At 40.8% G+C, this 24,866-nt stretch overlaps 3 protein-coding genes across 4 annotated transcripts; 2 read left to right on the top strand and 1 right to left on the bottom strand.

Annotated features, from left to right (window-relative positions):
* Nucleotides 1–1,322: 1,322 nt before the first annotated feature.
* Nucleotides 1,323–10,159, top strand: LOC109463668 (acid-sensing ion channel 5-like). Its single transcript, XM_019760521.1, has 12 exons — nucleotides 1,323–1,521; nucleotides 2,084–2,182; nucleotides 2,986–3,114; nucleotides 3,369–3,474; nucleotides 3,840–3,971; nucleotides 4,626–4,778; nucleotides 5,811–5,955; nucleotides 6,489–6,545; nucleotides 7,783–7,957; nucleotides 8,611–8,702; nucleotides 9,201–9,322; nucleotides 10,052–10,159. The coding sequence occupies exons 1-12, from the start codon at nucleotides 1,358–1,360 to the stop codon at nucleotides 10,157–10,159; spliced, it is 1,482 nt and encodes a 493-aa protein (XP_019616080.1). The 5' UTR covers nucleotides 1,323–1,357.
* A 1,587-nt stretch (nucleotides 10,160–11,746) lies between these two features.
* On the bottom strand, nucleotides 11,747–17,776 carry LOC109463887 (integral membrane protein GPR180-like). Its single transcript, XM_019760771.1, has 9 exons — nucleotides 17,475–17,776; nucleotides 16,802–16,942; nucleotides 16,284–16,481; nucleotides 15,164–15,270; nucleotides 14,631–14,754; nucleotides 13,985–14,136; nucleotides 13,500–13,691; nucleotides 12,820–12,897; nucleotides 11,747–12,347 (listed from the first exon to the last, which is right to left on the bottom strand). The coding sequence occupies exons 1-9, from the start codon at nucleotides 17,608–17,610 to the stop codon at nucleotides 12,189–12,191; spliced, it is 1,287 nt and encodes a 428-aa protein (XP_019616330.1). The 5' UTR covers nucleotides 17,611–17,776; the 3' UTR covers nucleotides 11,747–12,188.
* A 186-nt stretch (nucleotides 17,777–17,962) lies between these two features.
* On the top strand, nucleotides 17,963–23,271 carry LOC109463888 (dTDP-D-glucose 4,6-dehydratase-like). Of its 2 annotated transcripts, XM_019760772.1 has the most exons (12): nucleotides 17,963–18,077; nucleotides 19,241–19,307; nucleotides 19,614–19,682; nucleotides 19,983–20,073; nucleotides 20,326–20,468; nucleotides 20,731–20,829; nucleotides 20,962–21,021; nucleotides 21,158–21,201; nucleotides 21,474–21,639; nucleotides 22,222–22,280; nucleotides 22,565–22,662; nucleotides 22,920–23,271. In XM_019760772.1, exons 1-12 carry the CDS (start codon nucleotides 17,968–17,970, stop codon nucleotides 23,024–23,026), a joined length of 1,113 nt encoding a protein of 370 aa, XP_019616331.1. In that variant the 5' UTR covers nucleotides 17,963–17,967; the 3' UTR covers nucleotides 23,027–23,271. The 2 variants fall into 2 exon arrangements, with proteins under 2 accessions (XP_019616331.1, XP_019616332.1); XM_019760773.1 differs by lacking the exon at nucleotides 20,731–20,829.
* Nucleotides 23,272–24,866: the final 1,595 nt, after the last annotated feature.

Consider the following 24,866-nt stretch of genomic DNA (forward strand, 5'->3'; position numbering starts at 1 on the left):
CTGCAAATAGTTCAAAACATGAAATGCCGTGGAACAGTATTTGTTCAAGTACAGTGGTATAATCTGGTGTGGCGACAAGTGCTCTCTCTCTCAGTGGCAATGTCCTTGAACGCAGAACAAACATGTCGGACATGAGGCTTAATGGATAATTATCCTCTCAAGTACGCCTGGCTTTTTATACTATATTTATAAATGGCTATATAAAATCATCTCAGAGGCAGATGTCGCTCTAATGATAATGTTTAGACGGTCGCATAGATTTCAGTATCTTTTACAAATTATGTCAATAGTCTGGAATCTACCTATGGCAAGATGACTAGTTTCAACAACATTTTATATGGAGTTGATGTACAAAAGGTGACCATCATTGGTAGCTGAAAATTAATGTAAAAGCACGCGGGTATTTTAATAAGAATAGAATGTATCAGATACATGTACTTTGACTTAACCAGTTACGTTAACACTTTAATTCGACTTAATGTGACCAACAATTAACGATAACAGGCGACCTGTTAACAGCTTCTTTCCGGAGCCTTCTTGCATTTCACCACAGAACATTAACACTGCAGCCTGCCAGCATGACGAAACGCACTAGTTACAGCGCAAATTAGCAAAACCAATCGACAAAGGATAGTCCGATAGAGCAAAGGCCTGATTACTGGAGATGCATACCTCATAGACTACATATACATAGGCGAGCAGCTATGGAAGAGATGATATGAACACCCTGTGTTGCAACTATTGTCCAATATTTCGTCGAAAAACTTTATTCGCCAGATTGACTTTCGATGTGGCAAATCTCTTGTAAACAGTTCAAAAACGCGTATCTAGGGCAGAGACAGCCATCCCCTCTTTTCTAAAGGGTGTAAGTTAAGTATAATGTTGACGTTTTGCAGTGGTGGGCATAATTCTCTTTCCTTGGCTTGCAGCAAAAGAAACTGTACGGTGAAACGGTCTCATATGACCACAGACGTCCATGTAGTGTTGCAATGCTGTTATAGTCTGGTCTAGTGTGACGAAAAACGTGCCGATTTCGGCCCATTCTTGACACGCATTCTAGTTACAAATACTTCCTACAAACAAGAAGCCCCCACATCCACAAATGCGTCAATGTACGGAACTGCAACTTTTTTTTAAGTTCACCGTTCCGTACAGAAAATATTTTCTTCGCAGCCACTTTTGTTGACTGCGCGCGTTGCCAAGTCTTTACCTACACAGATATAGATACATAGCTAGTGCGTGCCCAGTACGTCGCTACACTGAGCCGCTAGACCTCAGCGTACATTGCTCTGATCTACGGACAACATTCAAGGGCAGCTTTCGAGCGATCATTACAAGTTTTCTACAGCTTTCTAACATGGCTGATGACGAGGACATATCGCCTGAAAAGGAGTTTGCGGACAACACGACGCTCCATGGGATCGGGAAGGTGTCGGGGAGTGAGAAATGCGGCCTGAAACTGATCTGGCTCGCCGTCTTTCTGGCCTGCTTTGGCGTGGCGGCTTGGCAGATCACAGAGACGTAAGTACTTATTTACGGATTTGTAATGGAAGCGAAAAGATATGAAATATGTTTACGTCGTATTTAAGCACACTGGAAGGTGGCGGAAAGGCGGGATTTGCCTTTCAGCTGCCTTTACGAAGTCGTAAAGTCTACTGACATATTTTCTCAACTTTAATACTTCTTTACATATTGCGGAAAGTTTGCTTTTAAATGTCTGTTCTCGTGCTGAGTAAACATCATGCTTTCTTATTATTACTTTTTCTCAGGAGAAGATTTGTCTTTGTTTCTGAAGACTGAGTCCTTGGTTTTTAGTGTTTTACGTTCTGTATATCTGGACCATGTTTAGTTGTTGAATAAAACAAAACATCATACTTCTTTAATAGGCTTCGGGAAGCAGCTGGAAAGAGTAGAAATTGGTCAAATAGACAGCTGATTTTCCAGGGAAGTCGGTCCACGCTAAGAGAAAAGTTTGACGCTCCTGTTGGAATAGGCAACTTCTTTGTGGCCTTTACAATATTGGTTCTATTTGGCTTCGTCAAAGTAAACGGTTACCCAGCACTATTCCGTTGTCTCTTTCCAGTGTCATTCGCTACTTCCAGTTCAACACGGTGACGAACATCAAACTGGAGTTTGAGGACGAGCTGATCTTCCCAGCTGTGACGATCTGTAACTTCAACAGGTACGTCTGAACAAAACAGGGCCGTCTGAATAATCACTGAAGCGTAGAGGCCTAAATCTCCCACCCTATTCAGACTATCAAGAGTTTGTTAATCATGGGCCGTGATTAGACAAGGGCCTTGCTTAATCCCGTATGCCACGTACTCCAGAGTGCTGTGATTAGCGACATCCACCTCCAAGAACATCTTTGGGTGGCTGCAAGACAGTCAGTATCAAATACGCCACCGTAAGGCGGTCAATGGTTACAAGAGGCCAATATAAACTCCCCTTGCCCAAAAGAATCTGTTTTGAGATAAAAGACGCCCACCTTGTCCGCAAAGTGTACTTCAAGAGCGACCATTCTATATCTATCTCTTCGAACTTGGTTGATTACCTTTGCACGGTTATTAATGTATATAAAAAGTCAAGTCCTGGTTTCTCGCACCAAATGCATGGTGCGTATAGGGCGGCTTCTATCTCCGGTTCAATAGCCACACAGTTGTGCAATCGCTACAGCAGGCTAGGGGGGGCTAGTCCATTGGTAGTGGTGTGAACTTCCATACTCTTTTCCAAATTCTGAGTGCTAAGCAGAGAAAGCAGCTGCAATATGTGTATCGAGGGAGAAGCGAGCAAGTGAGTTAGTGAGAGAGTGAGTGAGTGAGTGAGTGAGTGAGTGAGTGAGTGAGTGAGTGAGTGAGAGAGTGAGTGAGTGAGTGAGTGAGTGAGTGAGTGAGTGAGTGAGTGAGTGAGTGAGTGAGTGAGTGAGTGAGTGAGTGAGTGAGTGAGTGAGTGAGTCTCTGAACATATATATTTTTCTCGTCCCAGGTTTGAGGAGAACCGGCTGGAGGCGGACACCCAGGCGTACCTGTCTGCTCTGCTGTACGGGTTCGAACTGCCGGAGCCTGTCGGGGTGTACTACGATCCTGTCAACGACGTGCTGGTCAACCCGGTCAGGTAAACACGGTGACACGGAAAAAGAACAGGCCTTAGGGCATTCTATGATAGTCCTAAATGCTATGAAATGAGCCATGAAGTCAACATACATTGTACCGGGCTGGTTTAAACATTGAATTTCAATTAGTCGACCACTGTATTGATAGATCTGAAAACTGTAACAACTTTGAAGAGAAGGGATTTTCGTCAACTGATGGGGCCAACTGCCGCCAACATATGAGCATTTTGGAGTTGATTTCGATTTTGTCTCCCAGGGACAATTTGGATCCCGTGAACACCACGTTGGAGGCCGGCTGGCAGCTGGTGAAGAACTGGAACTTCTACGTTTGCCAGTTCAAGGGAGAAGACTGTGATGTAGTGGTAAGCGAAATTCGATACTGTTGTATCTCAGAGTCAGACATTACCCGGTTTTAGTAGTGGCTGATGCGGGCAAACGATAGCTTTGGTCCGCTGGGGTAGTGGATCGTGGGGTAGAGGGCCAAAGCTAACAAGGCCGGACTCCAGGCTAGACAAATTCAACAAATGACGAATTCAACAAACGTATACAGCCAGTCCAATTTGGAAAAAGAAACAAAATTGTCAGTTATTAAGGTTGCAGATGCGTCACTCAAGATCTACTTGTGTGTAACTATGTGACGCATAGGGCGGCGCCCATCTCCGTGCAGCCACACACAACAGTGCAATCACCGTTGAATTGCTGATGAAATGACATGTTTAAACCACAGGACTTCGAGCACGTCTTCACAACCTACGGGAACTGCTACACCTTCAACGCCGTGGTGGACCCTGACAACCCGCGGAGACAGAAGCTACCAGGAGCAGGCAATGGGCTGAAGCTCTACTTCAACATCCAGAGCGTAAGCTAGGATCTTCCGGATTTTATTTTTTTGGTTGGTATCTGAGTTCATGAGCTGGTCTGTCTTTTCCTAATTGCGTTCGGTTTCATGGGAGGGGATTTTGACAGTTGATTGAAAGGGAGGTCACCTGAAGGTGCCTCCAGGAAGTGGTGTAATACAGCAAGATTACAATCGTCCCACAGTTCTCAAAACACTTCCCGTAGGTCTGTAAACTTGAAGGTAACGAGAACCCAAAAACACATCCCCATGTTCTTTGAACTTGAATGTCACGAAAACCCTAAATGTCTAAATCTCCGATTTCTTGTTTTTCTAATATTGATGTACCACCACGCTGAAGCTGTGGTAAACAGCGGTACTTTGTGGTACTTTTCTAAACAGGGGAATAAGGGCGCTTCTCCTTCATGTAACCAGTCAGCTCCCTCATATCAATTTTCAGATTGAAACCTAAGTGGCTTCTTATACACACCATTTCTCAAAATGGTCTTTTTCCAGTAAAGATGTAAAAACAATAACATAATGCAGTCTAGCATTACAAATTGTGTTAGTTTACTCTCATTGAACCCTCGCCATGCTTGCGATCTGCTCCTTCATGCTAAATTTTTCTTTAAAAAAAAAACAGAGAATGGCTTGATTTCTGATGCATCTTTATTTCAGGAATTCTACACGGAGGACCCTGCACAGGGCGGCAGTGACGATGTGGGGCTGAAGGTTCTCATCCATGACCAGAAGGAGCCGCCCAAGATGGACACCCAGGGCATCGCCGTGGGGCCGGGCAGTCATGCCTACATCGCGATGTCAAAAGTCGAGGTATCATGTTAAAAATAGGATTCACCTACCTGTGTGTAGATAAATGAATGAATGAATGAACTGGTTTATTTATTATTTACAACACACATACATGGCTGAATTGGGGCATGATACACATTAAAATTTATCAAGAATGGTTCAGCAGCTCGACAATAAAAGGTAAACACTATTCTAGACGTCCTGCAGCTAAACCACGTGAAGTTGTCCTTCTCAGTTCTCTGCCATGTAGGCTTCCACGTGTAAGAGGTAGCCAACTAGAGAAGTTGGGAGATTTAGCTATCGACGATGCAAAGTTCACACAGTAGATCGGTTTTCTGTTCTATCCTTATCATTTGATACAACTTCTTACCTAATACATGTACTAACACATTTACATGGTGACGTGTAAAGAAAGTTGGCAATCATGGTGTGCTCTTTGTAACATCGAAGTACTAGTCCTGCCATACTAAGTCATAAAGACATTGATCTTCATTGTATTCTCCCATAGCACATACAGTTTTATGCTTAGTCTATAACCTGACAATGTAACAAAGATCGAAATTATGCCTTTATGACTTGTATGGCAGGACTCTGATCATGCATCTATAATCATAGAAGAGGCATGCATTGCCGCCTTTCGTAACCGCGCAATGTGTCAAAACATTCTCTCTCGCTTCAGGTGCCTAACCCCAAAACCAGTACAAACCCCATAACCAATGCAAATTTCATGCCAAACGGCTTAGGCCACACGAATTTAATTTGTTGGTTCTCGGATTCGCCTCTTCATTTTTTTTCTGATTTGCCCCAAAAAATTATGAATAAACTCAAAATGCCCATATTTTGGCCCAACAGGAAAGCCATTTTCTTTCTTGTTGTCCAAACTTTTGCATTGACTTCATGGCCCCTATCGTTGCACTTGGAGCTATAATAGGGTGCCTAACCCTGTTTTGTTTCGACCTGTCGCTTCATATTTTTTTCTGGAAAAATCCGAGAACCAACAAATTAAATTGGCGAGGCCTTAGCATGCTGAATGATTACTTCCCATTGTTACAGTACATTAATGAGATCCCGCCATGGGGGGAGTGTCAGGACCTGAAGCTTGAGTACTACGAGAACTACACCCTTACCGGCTGTCTGTTGGAGTGCAGGACCAAACACGTGTACGCGCAGTGCGGCTGTCGACTCTTCTATCTGCCAGGTAAGAAAAAGCTAGTTTGGGCACCATCCCGGTTGGTTTAAGCGTTTTCATTTTTGCATAAGGCCACACCGTCGTAATTTTATGGATGACATCCTCTGAAGACCCACAAGCTAGTACGCGCGGGCGAATAAAAAAATCCGGCAAAATAAAACTGCTACTAAACCACAGGAATGCAAAGCTGGTATTGTGAATTCGCAACTGTACTTAACGACGTATACGACAAGCCGGCACATGTCGGCTTTTTGCGGAATTTATGAATCTGCACTGTACGTATGTACTGATGAGCTATTGAGTCGTAGAGCTTCGGTAGCCTGGGTGACCGGCTCCGTATTGTCGCTAACTACCATGGACTACCCAGGCCTAGAGCCAGGCCAGAGCCTCGGAGGACGTGATCTTTTTTAAGACGACAGGCGAAAATTAATATAATGCGCGCGCGGATGTCATCCATAAAATTAAGTCGATGTGGCCTAAGAGAGAATGTATTCATAACTAGCACGACAAAAAGTTTTGTTTTCTAATTCTTTTGTTTACAGGAGGCAATGACTACTGTGATCCGAGAGCGATTGCGGACTGCGCACTGGATACATTAAGTAAGTCTTCACTTCTTGAGATAAACTTCTTATAACAAATACATTTTAATTATATAAATAAAATCATTAGATATGTCATCGTAATTATGGAAAGATACACAGGTGACAAGGCCAGAAGAGTGGCCATCAGCCACTATTAGGCCTAAATGTGAACAACAAGATCTGGATTCCAAAGAGTTTATGTCGATGATGATGTTGCTTAGGCCGTCAGACTCGGAGATGTGTTAAAGGCATTCAATGCGATTTCAGGGCAGCAAAACTGGAAATATTCTGCAGAAGGCGATCTTTATGATATTAGTGAAACTTTATTGCATGTTCATTCCCTGGGGAGATAAATGCACAGATGTACAGAGTACAATGTACTAGAGAGTACTACAACAATAGTGATATAGAAAGGCTAACATCGGGTCTAAGGTATACAATGCTAAAAAAGAAATATACATATATAAAGTGATACAGATCTAAGGTCTAATGGCTTCTTCTCTCTTTTTGAAACATTTTGAAATATACTTACATACTTCATTGATGACGTCTATATTCGTACATGATATGATATATTTAAAAGTGTCTTCCTTTGATAATGTTTTACATTTTTTGTCGAACTTAATTGAACTGAACAGTGATATTGACACTTACTGCTTCACATTAGCACATTTCAATCGATTTTCCATACTTTGGGTACTTAAAACTGGAGTAACAGATGAGTCCGTTATATTATGGGAGGTACCCTAAAAATCAGCCAAGTGCCCTTCCAGTAACCGTTTCCGACAGAATTTTGAGTATTTTTGGTCCGTGAGGGTCAATGTACAGAGTAGTTTCAACTCAGTATGTACTAGATAAGTGACTAGCATATTGACTCTGGTTTCCAAGCCCTAAAAACTGCTCTTGGTGCCTTGATCTGCCTTTAACTCTGTCATGATACTAAGTACTCAAATCAAATCTTTATTAAATATCAACATAGCAGACGTGCCGAAGTACTTCGGGCACGTCTGAATTGCATGGACATTTTACAATTATACATCATACAAACATCATCACAATAGATTAAAAAACATCATCATCATTTAAAAATCAACATCAAGAACACGTAGGTTAAAATAGTACAATTTCAGTTTAAAATACAATATATATATATATACATGTCTAATACACATCACAAGTCTTTTACGGCTCTCACAATGAAGGAGTTTTTGTGTCTGTCCGATCGGCTTAATGGGAGCTTAAACTCCGTCCACAGAGGCCGTGACAGCAGGTAATTTCACCTGTGACTGCCCCACGCCGTGTGACATCGCCCACTTCCAGACCAGCGTGTCGTACGCCGGCTGGCCCAACAAGCTCACCGCCGCCCACTGGCTCACCGAACTCAACCTGTGGGACGTGTGGGACGAGCAGAGCGCCACCGACTACATGAGGTAAGTTTTATGCTGAGGCCACATTTCCAAACCGGGGCCCAGCCGGACTGTCTCGGTTAACGAAAAATCAACAATTTATATCAATAACATACGCAAAGAGTTCCCATTATTACTTTTTTTGTGCTTTGTTGTCTTTTACATCATACATTTCGTTCCATAAGATTGCCCGCTCGGGCCACGGTTTGGAAATGTGACCTCAGCATTGCCACGTTCCCCAACCGGCCGGGGCCCGGTTGGGCAATTTGCGGAAATCAAAAGCATCGATGCAAAAGTCAATAAAACACACACAACTTAATACAAATAGTTAAGAACATGATTTGTATGTATGTTTCTTTGTTTTTCGTTCCCGTAAACTGCCCGTTCGGGCCCCGGTTTGGGTGCGGTTCTCGCATCAGGGAGTTATTGGAGACATCCCACTATCAGTGTAATACAGAATATTAATATCAAATATTGAATTCATTACCTTTCACCAGTGTGATTAATCTAAGCTGGGTAAAATCGGGCTTGCGAGTGTATATCTGTATCATGTATAGCCGGTATAACCGCCCTTCGTCGTAACACACAGTTATAAGGACACCAGTGTACGAAACACGAAGCAAATCAAATGGCACCCATGCTATGGTTGATTAATCCTGTGCATCACCTTTTTCCAGACAGAACTGGATAGTTCTGGACATCTACTACAGCGAGCTGAACTACCAGGTCATCGAGCAGCAGCGAGAGATGACGGAAGGGGACCTCCTCAGTACGTGGCCTTCTTTCTCACGGTTTCAACTATGAAACCTAGTATTAGAGCACTTTTGGCGGCATGCACAGCATTCCAACGGTAACGGTTAAAGTCGCCAAACACCAAAAGTTAAACTGTTCTCCAACACAAGAAAATTAAGTCACTGGAACTTTTGACTGACTCACTCATATCTGACCAGGCAATCGCTCAGGACTCGTGACGTAATACACGTGTGACGTCAGCAAAGGGTCAAAGTTTGTTGTGAAAGTCGATATCGTCCCCCTGCCGGTTTAGTTAATTCGATTAAATCGTCTGAAGTTCACAAGACTGTTTTTTTCGCCACAAAACTTAACGGTCATTCAAATTCAGGTATAGCGTAGCATCGCATCCATTTGAATCTCTTTAAATCCCAAATTTCAAGGCCGCTGAAGATATAAAACCGACCGCCCAAGCTATTCCTTTGCAACTTCAGTATGTATTAAAGTCTCACGGGTTTCATTGCTCTCTATTCAATAGGTAACATTGGAGGCCAGCTGGGTTTGTTTATCGGAGCCAGTGTCATCACCCTGTTTGAGTTCGTGGAGTATCTGATCAAGCGGTTCACGTCCTGCTGCCGGAAAAAGTACAGGAAGGACAAAGTAAGCGTTTTTCTGTTAACATGAACAGTTTATCATCATCCGTCGGCTGCAACGCAGCTGCAACTGCATCATGGTCATTGCTCTGCAGAACTCACCCAACTAGACCCTCAGACCATCCAGCACCTAATGCACGGCTGCAGGCTTGGTCCTACCTGCACAGACACAGATCTCCAGGAGGCCAATGAAGCAGCGCGGAACTGGCTGGAGTGGATTGGCGATAAGCTATGATGATGACCCAACTAGTTCCACCACTCAGAACTTTTAAGCGTTCCACTAGGTTCTCCACTAGCTCACACAACTTCACAGTCCAAATTCCTTGTTCGAAATCTTTTTACAGTGACAGTTTCTTTCCCCGTACGGCCAAGCTTTGGAATTCCCTCCCTGACAAGTGTTTCCCACCAACCTACAATCTACAGGCCTTCAAATCAAACGTTCACCGCCATCTCTTGACATAGCCATGTCTCTCTCATCTTTCTAGTTCAATGCCGAGATGTTGTCGCATAGGCCTTGCATTGAACTACTTCGTTAAAAAAGGCGATTGCAAGAGCATTCCGATCCACATCCCCATGTCGCTATAGGTTGGCTATCTGCTTTGCTTTGCTACAGTTGGTTGCAGTCGTCTCCCAGTAGATGTTGGACATACTGGAAGTTTTGCACATACTGTGATGTTGATTTGCGAGATAAACAAAGACTTGTACTTATTACACATGATCTCCTGTGCGTTTACAGGTTCAAGCGGTGGATATCAAACCGGCTAGGGTGGATGTCAAACCGGCTACGAGTCGGTTTGATACGGCACACCCTAGGCACCCAGCTACTGACGGCAGCATGTGGTAAAACAGGCTCAACGTGGAGGGCAAATCATGTGTTTAAACTTCGACTGATTACTAGAACTTCGTTTTGTAGGAATAGCTATCATTCTGTATTTAAAGGTAGCAGAAATGATTTGGGTGTGCTTGCAATTTTTCCCTGTGTTTAATTCCTGACAAGCATTAGGTGAACCCGATGTACTACTCCAAGGACATGATTTAATTTGCATTTGCTGCCGCGCATATTGTGAACCCCGTATGTGTGGAGTGCAGTTGCTGTCACAGGCCTTGCACTTAGTAGGACTTTGCATACATGTACATTGTAGTCCTAGTTATTCCAAGCCCAGTTATAACTACATGTAAAACACAAACCTCACCACATCACTGTAACTAACTCAAGAATCAGTGTAATTAACAACTGTGCTGACTGTATTTTATGTTTGTGCATTAGTGATACAAGTACATAATAACAATATTACATGTAACAATGTTACACATGTCTCTTCATTTACCATTACCATTGTTTTTGTTACTATGGACAGACACTGAGTCAGGACCAACCTTCATGCAACATCTCACATACAAACATTCGAAAACCACATTCTAGAAATGGAAGAACTTATCAAAATGAAATGCATCTTCCTCCAAAAGGTACCACCAGTCAAGTGTTATGTTGATGTTGGTACAGTATGTTAATTTTTCCATTGGTTTGTGCAAAGCAAATGTTTTGGTTAAAAAGTTCCAAATGGCCAAGGAGAATCGACAAGGCCGCGTTGTACTTTTCTAGTTCTGGTTTATTGTAAAGACAAACTTGGCAAGGACATACTCTGTACAACTAGATGTTTATGGATGTGGTAGAACCCCAATTATGTAACCATGTCTCATCACATTTTGTTTGACCCTGGCCTCTTCCCTCGTGACCTCAATGAAAGCAGCCTGCAGGACGATTTGAATATTTTATAAAATAAACAAAAAACTAAAACAACATTTTTATCAGCAACAAAATCAAATGAAGTAGGTTACAATGCACAGAGCACCCCAAGCTTAAAGCTATCATAAACACGACAGATGAATAACTTCTATCACCCAGTGCAGTTTTGGAAATCCTTTATTTCCTGAAAATAGGACTATTATTATAGGACACAATGCAAGAAAATGACAATTGATACAAAAATATGCAAGAACATAACAAACAAAACTGTACCGGCTCTTCATTTTTCAATAGGTACAAATCATGAGAAATTGAGTATCTCTTTGCTTCTATAGTTCATACAATCTACATCTATCATACAAATAAGGGTTACTGTTTAGATTACTACATGCACATAACATTTCCAATACAACATATGAAGTTTCCACAAAAAATACTGAAGCTAAGTGTAACTTTCATGAGAATTTTGCAAATAAAGTAATTCAAAGTTAAGAAAAATAGAACAATAATATGTGGCCTTCTTCTTAAGTTTGTTAAACTCTGCTTTGCTTCTGTATAGTGTGAAATGTGATCTTACCATTGACCATTGAACAGACTGATTACCAGGCTACATGTATCAAGACTGGGAACCATTCCTTTTTTTGGGTAGTGAGTGCAAGGAGCCCCTTTGCAAAACAGATGGCACCCAGGTTATCAACAGCTAATGATACTTCAATACTATAGTACAATAGCCAGTATTTTGAGACAGAACAACATGGACAGTTTCCATCTAATGGCTCCCTTGATATGAGCAAAAATACAAGCTCTGTTTTCAATGTCAATAGAATATCATTGTAGATTAACAGCTTATGTCGTTCAGTGTACAAAAATAGTGACATTTAGTACTTTTCCTTTCTTTGTGTACTTAACGTTTGTTTTACAGGAAAGCTCATCAGGACTATATGTTTTGTTTTACATTTTGTATGTTAGTTATAATAATAATTAGTAAGCTTTCTTTATGGTCCACTGTACGTTTAGGAAATAATGTGACAATTTGTACTCTATTCAGGGACAAGCACGCGGTGCTCCCCCTACAACCTATGTACATTTTACTTTTGAACAATAAAGTTTGAAGGATTCAGATATTTTAGGAGTAGTTCTTCTTGTTAAAGCTCCTGTCCATCCGGAGAGGCAGAGAGAGTGCTGACAGGGCGGAGACTTCCCAGTACAGGCTACGGGACAGGAACAGTTTATAGAGTAGGACCACCGCTAAAGACTCACATATAACTACTCCGCTTGTTACAATCTGGAAAGTAAAGAAACAAGAACTTGCTTGCAACAACATCACTTCACAGTGGACTACACTGTAGTACACAAATGTACTATACATGAGGGCCTGCAAGCCCTTTTTCGTAAGGCGTAATCAGGCCGTTTTAGACTTCGTAATTCGTAGGCAGCCTCCGCAAAAATTGACGTAATTCGTAATTGGACATCAGCCGCAAATCATGAAGTCGTAATCAGCCCTGAGACTTTAACGTAATTCGTAATAGGCGGCGAAAATTTTGCGTAATTCGTAATCACTACCCCCCCTTGCAGGCCCTCATACATGCCTTTCACATGGCATCATTTGTGTAGCCTCTACCATGCTTCAGAAGCAGCTGGAAAGAGTAGAAACTGCACATTACACTTTGATGCTGTTATTAAGTTGCAAAGTATCTAAAAGCCAAGAGTAGCTAAGAAGAGAGTGCATAAGTGTATAACTGAGAGCCTTGACCTACCTTGTTCCTGAGATGACCAGGAAACAAATATGCTATAACCACGATCACTGGGTAGCTTAGGAACCACAGCAGACAGCTCTGAAAACATAGAAGAGGAAAATGAATTTGTCAAGTGTCATACCTTCATAGTGTAGACACCACACAAAGGATACTAAGTGAGAATGATGAGAAATACTTCCTTTGGAATCATTTTTAATTTTGTTAGTTACATAATCTGTGACATTATTATTACTTCTTCAAGGTCACCGGACCAATGTCTGTATTTGATTTTGAATTGTGACATTATTGCTATCCGTGAACACAAAGGTACAATGACAGGGTGTCATCATAAATGTACCCTACATGTATATATATGTACAAGCCATTGAGGGAAACAAGACTTAAACTTGGGGTCGTGTGGCGCAATGGCAGCGTACACGACTCGGAATCAAGAGGTCCCGGGTTCAAGTCCTGAAATGCCAGTGATCTTGTGCCCTTGGGAAAGGCACTTTACACATCTTTCCCCACTAGACTCAAGTGAAAATGAGTATTGTCTGTCCAGTATTTGTTTCTATGTGCGGGACACAACACCAGCAACAGCTGCCTCTGTTCCGCGTGTATTGCACTGTTACAATTTCAATAAATCAAGTCAATCAAATCAAATCAACTACACGTCACACAACACTCCCAATCACACTGACCTTGAAAAAACTGAGGTAGAAATCTCTCCTGAGGCTGCTCCTCTCCTTGGACATGGTTTGGTAGATGGCTCCTCCAAACACGAGAGCTAGCACCAGTCTCAGCACCACTAAGGACAGACCGACAGCACTTCTGTGTGCGTGGTACGTCTGGTGTTCTGAGGACTGGAACTGTTCCCACAGTGCCAGGACAGCCTGAAAAAGTGTATAAGAAGGTTCTTTAATCAAGAACTACAGGTTTTGATGTCCAATGTCTCAGTGACCATCTGTCACCTTCTTCAGGGCAACAATTAAGTGAGTGAGTGAGTGAGTGAGTGAGTGAGTGAGTGAGTGAGTGAGTGAGTGAGTGAGTGAGTGAGTGAGTGAGTGAGTGAGTGAGTGAGTGAGTGAGTGAGTGAGTGAGTGAGTGAGTGAGTGAGTGAGTGAGTGAGTGAGTGAGTGAGTGAGTGAGTGAGTGAGTGATGAATAATCTTAAGTATATAACTCACCTGAACAGCACCCAGTCCCAGCACAACTATTGTTACAATGGGGTTGTTCTTCAGGTTGGACAGTTTGGTGGCTTTTGACCCTGCCAGTGTCCATCCCATGGCCACGTTCAGCAGCATGTACAGCATCACCAGTGCAGAAAGGACCTCTAGCACTGAAGGGTGGAACAGCAGCCACATGAGTAAATTATATACAAATGTATGTACAGAGAATAAAGCCTACCCAAAAAGTATGTGAATGTATGTACAGTCAAATCAGCCCAGGAAGACCATTCCAGAGACCAATGAAATATATGTGGAGAGGTGATCACTACAGACAGGATTCTGAATGCTTCAGACAATTGGAAAAATTATCCAAGGGACCACCTAAAAGTTGTCAAAAAACTTGCCAGGCGGTCCTTGTGTAAGGTTAGCACTGTGTTTTATACTCATTGTATGTTTTTGAGTAGAAGGTGTTATATATTAAGCAACTTGTGTTTTTTGCCCAATACTCAATATATATATATATATATATATATATATATATATAGAGAGAGAGAGAGAGAGAGAGAGAGAGAGAGAGAGAGAGAGAGAGAGAGAGAGAGAGAGAGAGAGAGACAGAGAGAGAGAGAGATAGAGAGAGAGAATTAAAGTTTGGGTTGATACTCACTTTCAGACAAGTTGAGAAAGAAAGGCGACCCCTCCCCATCCTTGCTGTACCTCTGATAGTGCAACATGTTAAATAGTGAGGCAGAGAACTGCAGAGAAGTGGCCAACGTCAGGAGCTTCAGAACCTGGCAGAGAAATAAAACCAAGAGGTACAGTTATCGCCTTATTTGTCATCACAAGTAGGTCTAGCTGAAACACCAGGTAAATTCTTTACGGCATCTGCTAGAAAACATGCGCAACAAGAAATCAGACTTCAGACTTCTGTGAAATGTCTGTGAAAGTATTGGAGGTGTATTGTACTAGTATGATTGGGAAATTCACATCCTACTATCCTACTGGTATATGTACTGGCATATGTTGGGTCACAACCCAGTCAATCAACTGAAACCCAATCTCTGCCCACTCACTTCCAAACCTCGCCGCTCAGGACAAGATACATACAAACTCCCCTTAAACCAGCATCACCCAGAACAATATTTTTGTCCTGGAATCAAAAATTAAATGGAAATCAGTACAGTATATGTGGATACATACCAAGTACATGGGTCCTTCCTTACTAATAGTCTGCCAGAGTTGAGGTCCATAGATGCAGGTGAGGATAAAATACACCAGCACTACAAACTGGTAGAACAGGAGAAGACCTATAGAAAAGACATTTTCATGAACAAATGTTATATAAACAATCATAAAGTTCTAGCAAACCATCGTAATTTTGGCATACATGTATAACTGTCTTTTGTTGTGCATAAAAAAGTAATCTCAAACCAGCATAGCTGCTATCCACTGGTCACAACAGAGAAGACATCAGACGTATGATTTGCATTTACAAGTTCCTTGTACAAATGTACAAATGGGAATTACCCTAGCTCTTTTCACCAACAACTTGTACAAGTACAATGACCATGGCTTAACATACTGTCCTAAGGACTGCAACTCTTTCGGGATTCAAACTCCTAACCTCTTGGTCCAAAGGCAGGGTCACTAAACACTGGACAACACATGCTATGGTGTATAGAAATGAATGGGCATTAGGCCATGTTGATTTGATTATATGGATGACATCCTCCGGGAGCCCCAAAACTGATGCGCGCGTGCGAATAAAAAAAAGTTTTGCAAAAAATAAAAAGTTTTATTTCAATCATTATGAAATCTACGTGGTCATGAGGGTTGAGCAAATGGCACAGAATATGGTTTGGCGAATAATCTAGTCTTCAAGTTCATTTCTTTACAATTTCGTCTTTTTTCGTTTGATTTTGGCATTCTACGACATTGGTATAGTTTTTATTAATTTTTTGGTAACTTATGGTATATTTTTGCTCATTTTGCAACTGTTTTGTACGATTTACAGTATGGTTGAAAACTTTTTTTTTTTGGAAACGGCCGAAAATTCATGCGCGCGCGGATGTCATCCATATAATCAAATCAACATGGCCTTACAACCATCCCTCAACAGAGACGGGGGGCGCCACAGACTTTCTGCAACCTATGATCCACTGCTCACGAAGTCACGTGTGTTATCTGCGTGACGTCACGGAAGCAGTGGATTCTTCATTCCTTGACAAAGACTGTAGTTGTACAGTCAAAAATTTGGGTAAGTCCAATTTGTTGTGTTGGAAATTACAGTTTAAACTTGCTGCAGAAATGAATAGTGTACCTCCTTCCCCTGTACTGAAGTGGTCGAACGGATTGCCCTCCCTGTCAGGGTTGAACAGTCGGAGTTGGTACTGGATGGTGTTGGGTTGTCCTACAAACGACCCCGTCTGACATGTACTGAGTTCTGCATACACAACGTGCCACAGATCAGGACTGACACTGGAAAATGTGAAGTTGGCCTCTGCTGAAACAAGCTCAACTGGAAGAAAAGAAAAATTCAAATTGTTTAAAGTTAAGACTTTTGGTCTCTTCTCATGCCCTCTTTTATTAGCGCCACTGCGGAGGTCATGGAACTGCAGCCGACGCACAGTACTAGGCGGTACAAGCATCACTTTTACAGTCTCAAAACTGACGTATTCCTCTAAAATTCACCACAGGTTCCATCTTGATGCCATGCACAGAACAAAAAAGTCTGTACCTTTCTCTAGTATTGTGCAGCACTACTTTGTGCCCGGACTATTTTTGACTACGGGGTTTGCCCATAAATACGTGTTGTGTGGCCTTAAGCACACTACATACATGACAGCCTGGCTGCTGAGATCTTGTCAAAACAGGTGAGTTTGTCTGCTGCATCCCTCCAGTCATCTTCCCTGTACAGGTACAGTCTGCCATCTGAGGTGACGGTGGCATTCAACTTGTACTGGATAAGGGTGGGTTCTCCTATTGAAAAAGCAACATCAAGAAAAATCGTCACAAAGCTTTTACAGCTTAGATGTTTAAAGAAGGAATGAAATACTGTAAATTCCTTTTTGTTCAAAGGGTATAAATTCTGCGTTAGGAAAGGAAAAAAGAGTTTGCTTTGCAAGTGAAAGAAATACTTTAGCATGGAAGTACATTTACAGTGATATCAGTGACTTTACTCTTGGTTACAAAATTCCTCTTATTGTAGGCATTGTAAGGTGTGGTAACCACCAAATAAACCACCGAGTGAGCATAGTGAACAGCTTATCGCACCTGACCAAGGATTATCTCACCATATACACCTCAGGGTGGGGCATTGACCCTATATTATGTCAAGTCTTTTTAAATGATTCGAGAGATTAGTGCCACTATTGCACATGCTTATAATAATTTGCACCACATTAATTTTTGGTGACGACATTTCAATGTCTTGCATGTTTAGAAATACTAGATTATTTTGATTAAACACACACTCAATTCATGTTAATGAAAAACAACATATCACACTTACCGTAGAACCAGAAGCTTGTAAGATGTTGCCCCTTCTCTTCCTTAGCTCTTTCAGAACTAAAGATTCCCCTCACCGTCTTGCCTTGGCATTCTGAGACGCCGGCTAGAATTCTCAAGGCAAGAAGCAGCCAAAACATTTTCAGGCAGACCTGATCTCCAAATCCCGAGCTTATCTGTTACATGTAGCCAGATATATCAAAGATTTTGCGGTGAAAAATAAAGATTTTGACAGTTTTTACCGGTATGTTGCAGACGCCATTTTTGCTGGTACGTGTCACTTCTCACTTCCGGGGTACGTTTTACGGTACTGTCGTAAAGTATATTTTGAGTAGCAAAAACAGCTTTTTAAATCCCTCAAATCCTTCAAAACAGTTTAAATTGTCTATATATTAAAATTTTGGTGAATGTAATTAAACTGGATAAGCGTTTGTATGTAGATTATTGATATAGATTCATGGTTTATGACATGCCGTAAATTGTGTTAGCAGTCCAAGATGGCAGCGCCCGTGGAAAAAACGCCGCCGGGTGTTGAACAAAAATGTTGTTCCTGTTCGGAAGTGAAGTTCAGACGGAGAATTCTGGTCACAGGAGGAGCCGGCTTTATGTGAGGAAGTTGTATTTTTACTTTGTACACATACTTAAGTCTCATACCTCATACCGTTGTTATTTTTCAATGCCGTATGCTACAAGTGGGGAGGGGGGTGTTTTGGTGATACCTAAATTGCCTCATGCGCGAGGAGATATTTAGAATTTAGACCCAGTGTGCCAAGTAGGTCTGCCGGAAGTATGGCTTCCCGTTTTTAATTGGGGTATAACAAAATCAAAAAGGAGTGAAAACTAGACAAGAGAGACAGGAGGTTTTTTAACTATTTTCTTTTTTTTTCAACTTTTCGACGTGACAGAGACATAGACAAATATGGCTTCCCGTGACATTTACTTAGGAGATAGACACTCGCGCGCGGGGTGGCACCCAGGCTAGCCCGACGGGTACCCGCCGGTGGACCGCTGTGTCATTCCCGTGGCGCCGGCTGTAATGGCTAGCGCTTACTGTCGCCGCATTGCTTACGGGAGGCCAGGCGCGTGCTACCGAGCGGCGGATCAATGTATGCACGACGATCTGCAGGGGCCGCAGCGCAGGATCGTAAAAAATGGCCTAATAGCATACATAATAACATCTACATAAGACCTACACGAACCAGCGCCCACCCCAAAATTTCCAGTACGAAATAAAAATACCAAAATTTTATCGATCCTGTCAATAGTAGAATAATTTGCACTGCTGACAGGAAAAATCCTGTCAGCAGTGCAATATTTTCTGCTATTGACAGGACGATCCTGTCAGCAGTGCAATATTTTCTGCTATTGACAGGACGATCCTGTCAGCAGTGCAGTATTTTCTGCTATTGACAGGACGATCCTGTCAGCAGTGCAATATTTTCTGCTATTGACAGGACGATCCTGTCAGCAGTGCAATATTTTCTGCTATTGACAGGACGATCCTGTCAATAGCCACATTTTTTGTTACATCAATTTGTTTACGGAAGTGAAGGCGCGAAATCTCAACTGATGAGACCCCTGTTATGACTGAAAAATAAAAACCATAACAATTCGTACTTGGATACTCACAAATAACATTCGCAATCCTGTCAATAGTCCAAGAAAAGTCTTATGCAGGAACACATTGTAAATAGTAAAAAGAAACTTTGCCTTTTGAAATTCACATTTATTAACGTTCATCCTTATTTATCATATTTATATTTTCCCCAGAGCATCACACGTTGTTGCAATGCTGGTGGAAAGACATCAGGACTACTTTGTTGTCAATCTTGATAAGGTACTGTACTTGAGTCTTGACTGCTACCTTTTGTTAATCCCCAGAGATGTGTAGTACCTCGGATGTTGTGATTAAACTTAAGGCAATCTTTAAAAAGTGACACTTTTAATAGTAATAAATAACTAAGGCAGTAAGAGCTGTTTAATTTTGACCTGAAAATGTCATAATTTAAATGGGAATTTCAAATAACTCATGAGACTTGCAATGTTTAAGTAGTGTGTTGATGTTTCATTTATGAACATGCATATAGTAAGAGTTTAAAATTTTTATGCATAGACATTGAAGTGTTCCATTTCCCCTTGACAGTTGGATTATTGTGCCAGTCTCAAGAACCTGGAGAGTGTTGAAAACAGGCCAAACTACAAGTTTATACAGGTAAGCTAAATCAAACCATAAACATATTAAACTGATTAAGTAGTACCATGGTAACTGGTGCTGTAGCTGACACCCTAAAGTGTATTATATTATGTAGCAAGTTGCACGCCAGAATTGGAGGGGCTGGCCACCAATATATGTGTTTACAACATAACAACAATTAATCTACAGAATTTATGTTCAGCTGTAAGTACCATATATGCTAGCCCTATACATTGTACTAGTATTTGATTGCACATGTTATAATCTGTACATGTATATGAATTTTTTTTTATTTTTTCCATATCATGTGTCCTAAAGGGAGACATCTGTGACCAGGATTTTATCAGGTATATCTTCCAGAATGAGAGAATTGACACAGTGTTGCATTTTGCTGCTCAGTCTCATGTTGGTAAGTTTTATCTTCATAATGTTACATATTAATTACAAGGTGTTTTGATGGTTGCGTCATTGAATATAATAAGATTATTTTATACTATTATAGTAGATCGCACTTACTGATACTGTTTTTCTAACCTTAGTGGCTGGCCAGCTGTGCTAATATGTAATGCAAGATCCAGTATACTTTACAGAATGTATGCCCTGCTATATTATACCAAGGACATTATACATACTAGTAATGTCCTTGATTATACTTTTATAGATACGTCGTTCACAAGTTCTTTAGAGTTCACACGTGTGAACGTGTACGGGACCCACGTGCTGGTCAACACGGCGTACGAGAGCGGTGTGAAGAGGTTTGTTCATGTCAGCACGGATGAGGTCTACGGAGGAAAAAGCACAAGTGTAAGTTTTATAAATGGCAGTAATCTATTGTTACACATGTATAGTCATGGGATCAGTCATTCAATCAGCCCCTTTTTTTTTCTTTAAAATGAAAATAAGGTATATCATTTATATTCTCTCACTCTACATTTTTGTATATATATACAGGATTTGAGGCCTCAAAGTTTATGCATTTTCACCTGTTTATACCCTATCGGAGACAAAATTTCTGGGCGTGTGGCACCCCTGATTTTAACAAATCAATCTTTCATTTCTTTTGAAGGTGCTTCTTGAATCCTCTCCCAGAAACCCCACAAACCCTTATGCAGCCTCCAAGGCAGCTGCAGAGTGTATTGTCATGTCCTACTGGGAAGGGTTCAAGGTCAGAATATGTCCTGTTACATTGTAGTTTTCCTCTGTTAGTTTTGTTTAAGGGAATTTGTATGTGAATATGAATTCAGTTTCTAAGTGTTTAAGATTGTTCATTTAAGATTTTTTTTTCATTCTCTTCCAGTTCCCGGTAATCATAACAAGAGGTAACAACACGTATGGTCCACATCAATTTCCAGAAAAGGTAAAGAAAATGTTTCAAAATCTTCATGTGATGTTGTTGAGTATCATTTTAGATACATGCACTTTGTGCTCAAATATCAATCTTGTCGCAACAAAATCACTAAACTAAGCTGAGTGACAGATTCTTAATTTTTCAGGTCATTCCAAAGTTTGTGTCTTTGCTACAAAGAGACAGAAAATGGTGAGGAATTATTTATTATGACCCCTTTATTTTGCATCCCCTTTAGTTTTGTACAGAATAATGTATTTCTATAATATTATCCTTCTGCAATAAAATATCATATTAGACAGGTTTAAATGAATAAGTGGATGAGCATGAAAATTATATTTATTTTTGACAAGATAATATCCTATATATATATACAGTATATATAGTATAGGTCTAAATGTTGTTTTGTGAAAAAATTTATTCATATACCCTTACAAGTTACTAATAATAATTCATTTATTCAGCTGTGTCTATGGAAACAGCCAGCCATTAAGGAACTACCTTTACGTGACGGATGCAGCAGAGGCATTTCTGACGATTCTGGAGAAAGGGCAGGATGGAGAAATCTACAACATCGGCACCGACTTCGCAATCTCCAACCTGGAGCTGGCCAGGCTTCTTATCAGAAAGGTGATGCAAAAACCTTAATCCATGTTCTGTTGTAGTCAGTAATATAGTTTTTCTTGATTAGGCCGCAGCAAGTAAATTTTATTGGTGACATCCTCCGCAGACTCCAAATCTAATGGGAGCGAGCGAAAAAAAAAGCAAGAAGGGCCGAAAAAACAAGGTTCCTACATTCTAAAATTTTGACTCAATCATTGTACAAATGGTTCTGATTCAGTGGGAACATCACATATACACAGCCAACATCACATATCACTGCATCAAAGTAAGAAACAAAACATTAAATCAGAGCCTTTTCTTGTCTCCTCTCTTCATAGTTATCTACCATCCACCTTTCAGCATGGCAGCAGACATCTTTTTAGCCCTTTTCATGCCATAGATGTAGTGGGTTGTTGATTCACTGTGTCTAGGGCAGAGCTCATTCCTCTCCTTCCACTCCCTTTTACATCCCCAAGACTATTTAGACCTGGGTGGAGTACAGTACAATCATCATTATTATTCAGACTGAAGGTACTGCCAGTTGGTATAAACTTCCTTTATATACATATTTGATGTTATCATGTACTTTTGTTGCTCCCCCCCTCACAGTTGAAACATGTGACCACAGAAGAGGAGGTGCAGCAGTGGATTGAACACACACCGGACAGGTGAGGATGTGACATTTTTGTTTGTCCAACTGGCAGACACTGAGTCAACTGAATATATTCTTGGTGCTGACTAGACATCAGCCTCAAGCCTTCATGAATATGTCTTGTCCTTTATTCTGATTGGCTATCAACTCAATCAAACAGCCCTATCCTTGGTGCTGATTGGTGATCCACTGTGACATTCCACGATATTTCCTTGTCCTTGGTGCTGATTGGTCTGTTGTGCACAAAGGACTTTATTGTTCTTGGTGCTGATTGGCTATCACGGACGCTGTATTTTCCAGACCGTTCCATGACCAGCAGTACCGTGTTGACAGCACAAAACTCAAGCAGCTGGGCTGGGAGCCCAAGGTATCATGGGAAGATGGGCTGGAAAGGACAAGTAAGTAGAGTGTGTACTAGAAAGTGTAGTACTGATAGGAAGTTCATATGCTGAATTGTTTGTACTTGCCATTATCAATAGTGATATTGTGCAAAAAAAATGCACTCATAGACTTTACTCAGAACAATGAAAACTTAACAGTTTGTATATTAGTGTATTGTGAGAATTTTTGCTTGTATGATCTATGACTGAATGACTGTCTTAAACTTTGTTGTACTGCAGTACAGAAATATTTTTATATTTTTGTTGTCATCCAGTTGCCTGGTATTCTAAACACTTCCATAACTGGACAACTGCAGAACAGGCACTACAACCCTTCAGCAATGGGACGTCCAGAGAGAACAATGCAAGCACAAGACAATAACACAGAAATGTAGATGTAGATATACCCTAGCCTCGTGTGCAGACTTTCTAGCAGATGGCTAGAGCATTGCAGTTTCTTTTGGAAGGGAGAGCTATATATTAGCCTAGAGTCCAGCCTTGTTAGCTTTGGTCCACTCCCAAGACCAGGGTAGCGGATTTTGGGGTGGCCCAAAGCTAACAAAGCTCGATTCCAGGCTAGCTGTATATTCACCAGTTTCCCATCCCCAGAATGCAATGCAAAAACAGGGGGCTAACCCTCATTTGCATAGGACAGGAAGGCATCGGAATGATCCTGTTGACGTTAAACAGCTTGCTATTTGATGTCAGATTCGGCCCATAGTACTTGAGTTAATGTTGTGCATAAAATGCCCCAACACCTCAAAACACAGTGAAAAGTAAGCTGTTTAACGTCAACAGGATCATTCCGATGCCTTCCTAGCCTATCCAAATGATCATGAGGGTTACCCCCCTATTTTCGCATTGCATTCTGGGGATGGGAAACTGGTGAATAGAAACCAACACAGGTCGCTAGAAAGTCTGCACAAGGGACTTGATCTATGCCTGGGTTTTACATCCAGTAGCTTTTGTATGCAAGAAAGATTTTATTCAGGACTAAAATGCTTTATTTTTATTTTTGTTTCAAAGCTTGGCAATTTAGACTAGGGAGATTTTAAATTTGCTGTGAAAACACATGTTTTAGAACTGGTCTTGTTATAAAGGTGACAAATTTATTCACGTAAAAATCATGGTCATTGAAATTGTACAAAAGTATAGTTAAAACATGATCAGTTGTTTTGTAGGTAACAATGTTTTGAACAGAATGAAAGCAGTAAATGTGCCTTTGTAGATACAAAGACTAGAGGCCTTAAACTGATGAAGGTAGGTTGAAAAATTGAATTGTTTGAATGAAGAAATAATGTATTGATTCAAATATCATATAATAACAAATAAGAATCATGGAATACGGTACATGTATTTCAGCATGTGTGACATGTTTCTAAATGTAATATATATTTTTATTCAGCACAAGTTTCATCATTCCATGGACTTCTGACAGATAAACTTGGAATGAAATGTACTTGGCGTTGTGAGGATTATGCTTTTTCATTGCATCAGTTTAAATATTGGCTACACCATCTTGTTTCCTTGGTTTTTAAGTAAAATTTTAGCAAGAAGACAACATAAGGTAAAAACAGGGTAGGAAGGAAAATTGAATGCAGTATATTCACTCCCTGAAACAGTATGTACAATTAGGACCCTGCTGACATTACAGTTATTTTGTTAAATTCAAAAATGAGTTAGATAAGCCTGCACTTTTACTTAGTATGCACTTATGCATGTTCTCTTTCATCAGAAGTGGATATGACTCATTGACTGTTTTATGAATAAATATCAGACTTGCACAGTTCTGTATCCAACAGTCAAAGTTGACAGTTTATTATAAGCTACATAATGATGAACTGTGTAAGTTGTAGTCAGTATAAGTGTGTGAGGTATGAATTGAACTAACTAAGTACTGTGATTGTGTACTTTTTCATAATCATACTGGTTGTAGAGGCAGAGCAGGTGATTTTAGAAATGTGTGAAATGTTTAGATAAAATTTTGTTAGTTGTGCTCATCATCACGAGCATGAGGATCTCCAGTGAAAACAAAATTAGTTGATATACCACAAGATGGAAAAACACACAATTTTTTCCATCATATGCAAAATTGTACATATGTTCCACTATATTTGTACAATGATTAAATTTTTTCCATGTGTTTTGAAATCGGATCTTTGTGTAACATAATTTTTGGATGATACAGAGGCATTTTATAAGTGTATTTTGATAATGTAGGC

Source organism: Branchiostoma belcheri, unplaced genomic scaffold (assembly GCF_001625305.1).
Source record: "Branchiostoma belcheri isolate BF01 breed outbred unplaced genomic scaffold, Haploidv18h27 scaffold13, whole genome shotgun sequence".
In the NCBI taxonomy this organism is placed as follows: domain Eukaryota; kingdom Metazoa; phylum Chordata; class Leptocardii; order Amphioxiformes; family Branchiostomatidae; genus Branchiostoma; species Branchiostoma belcheri.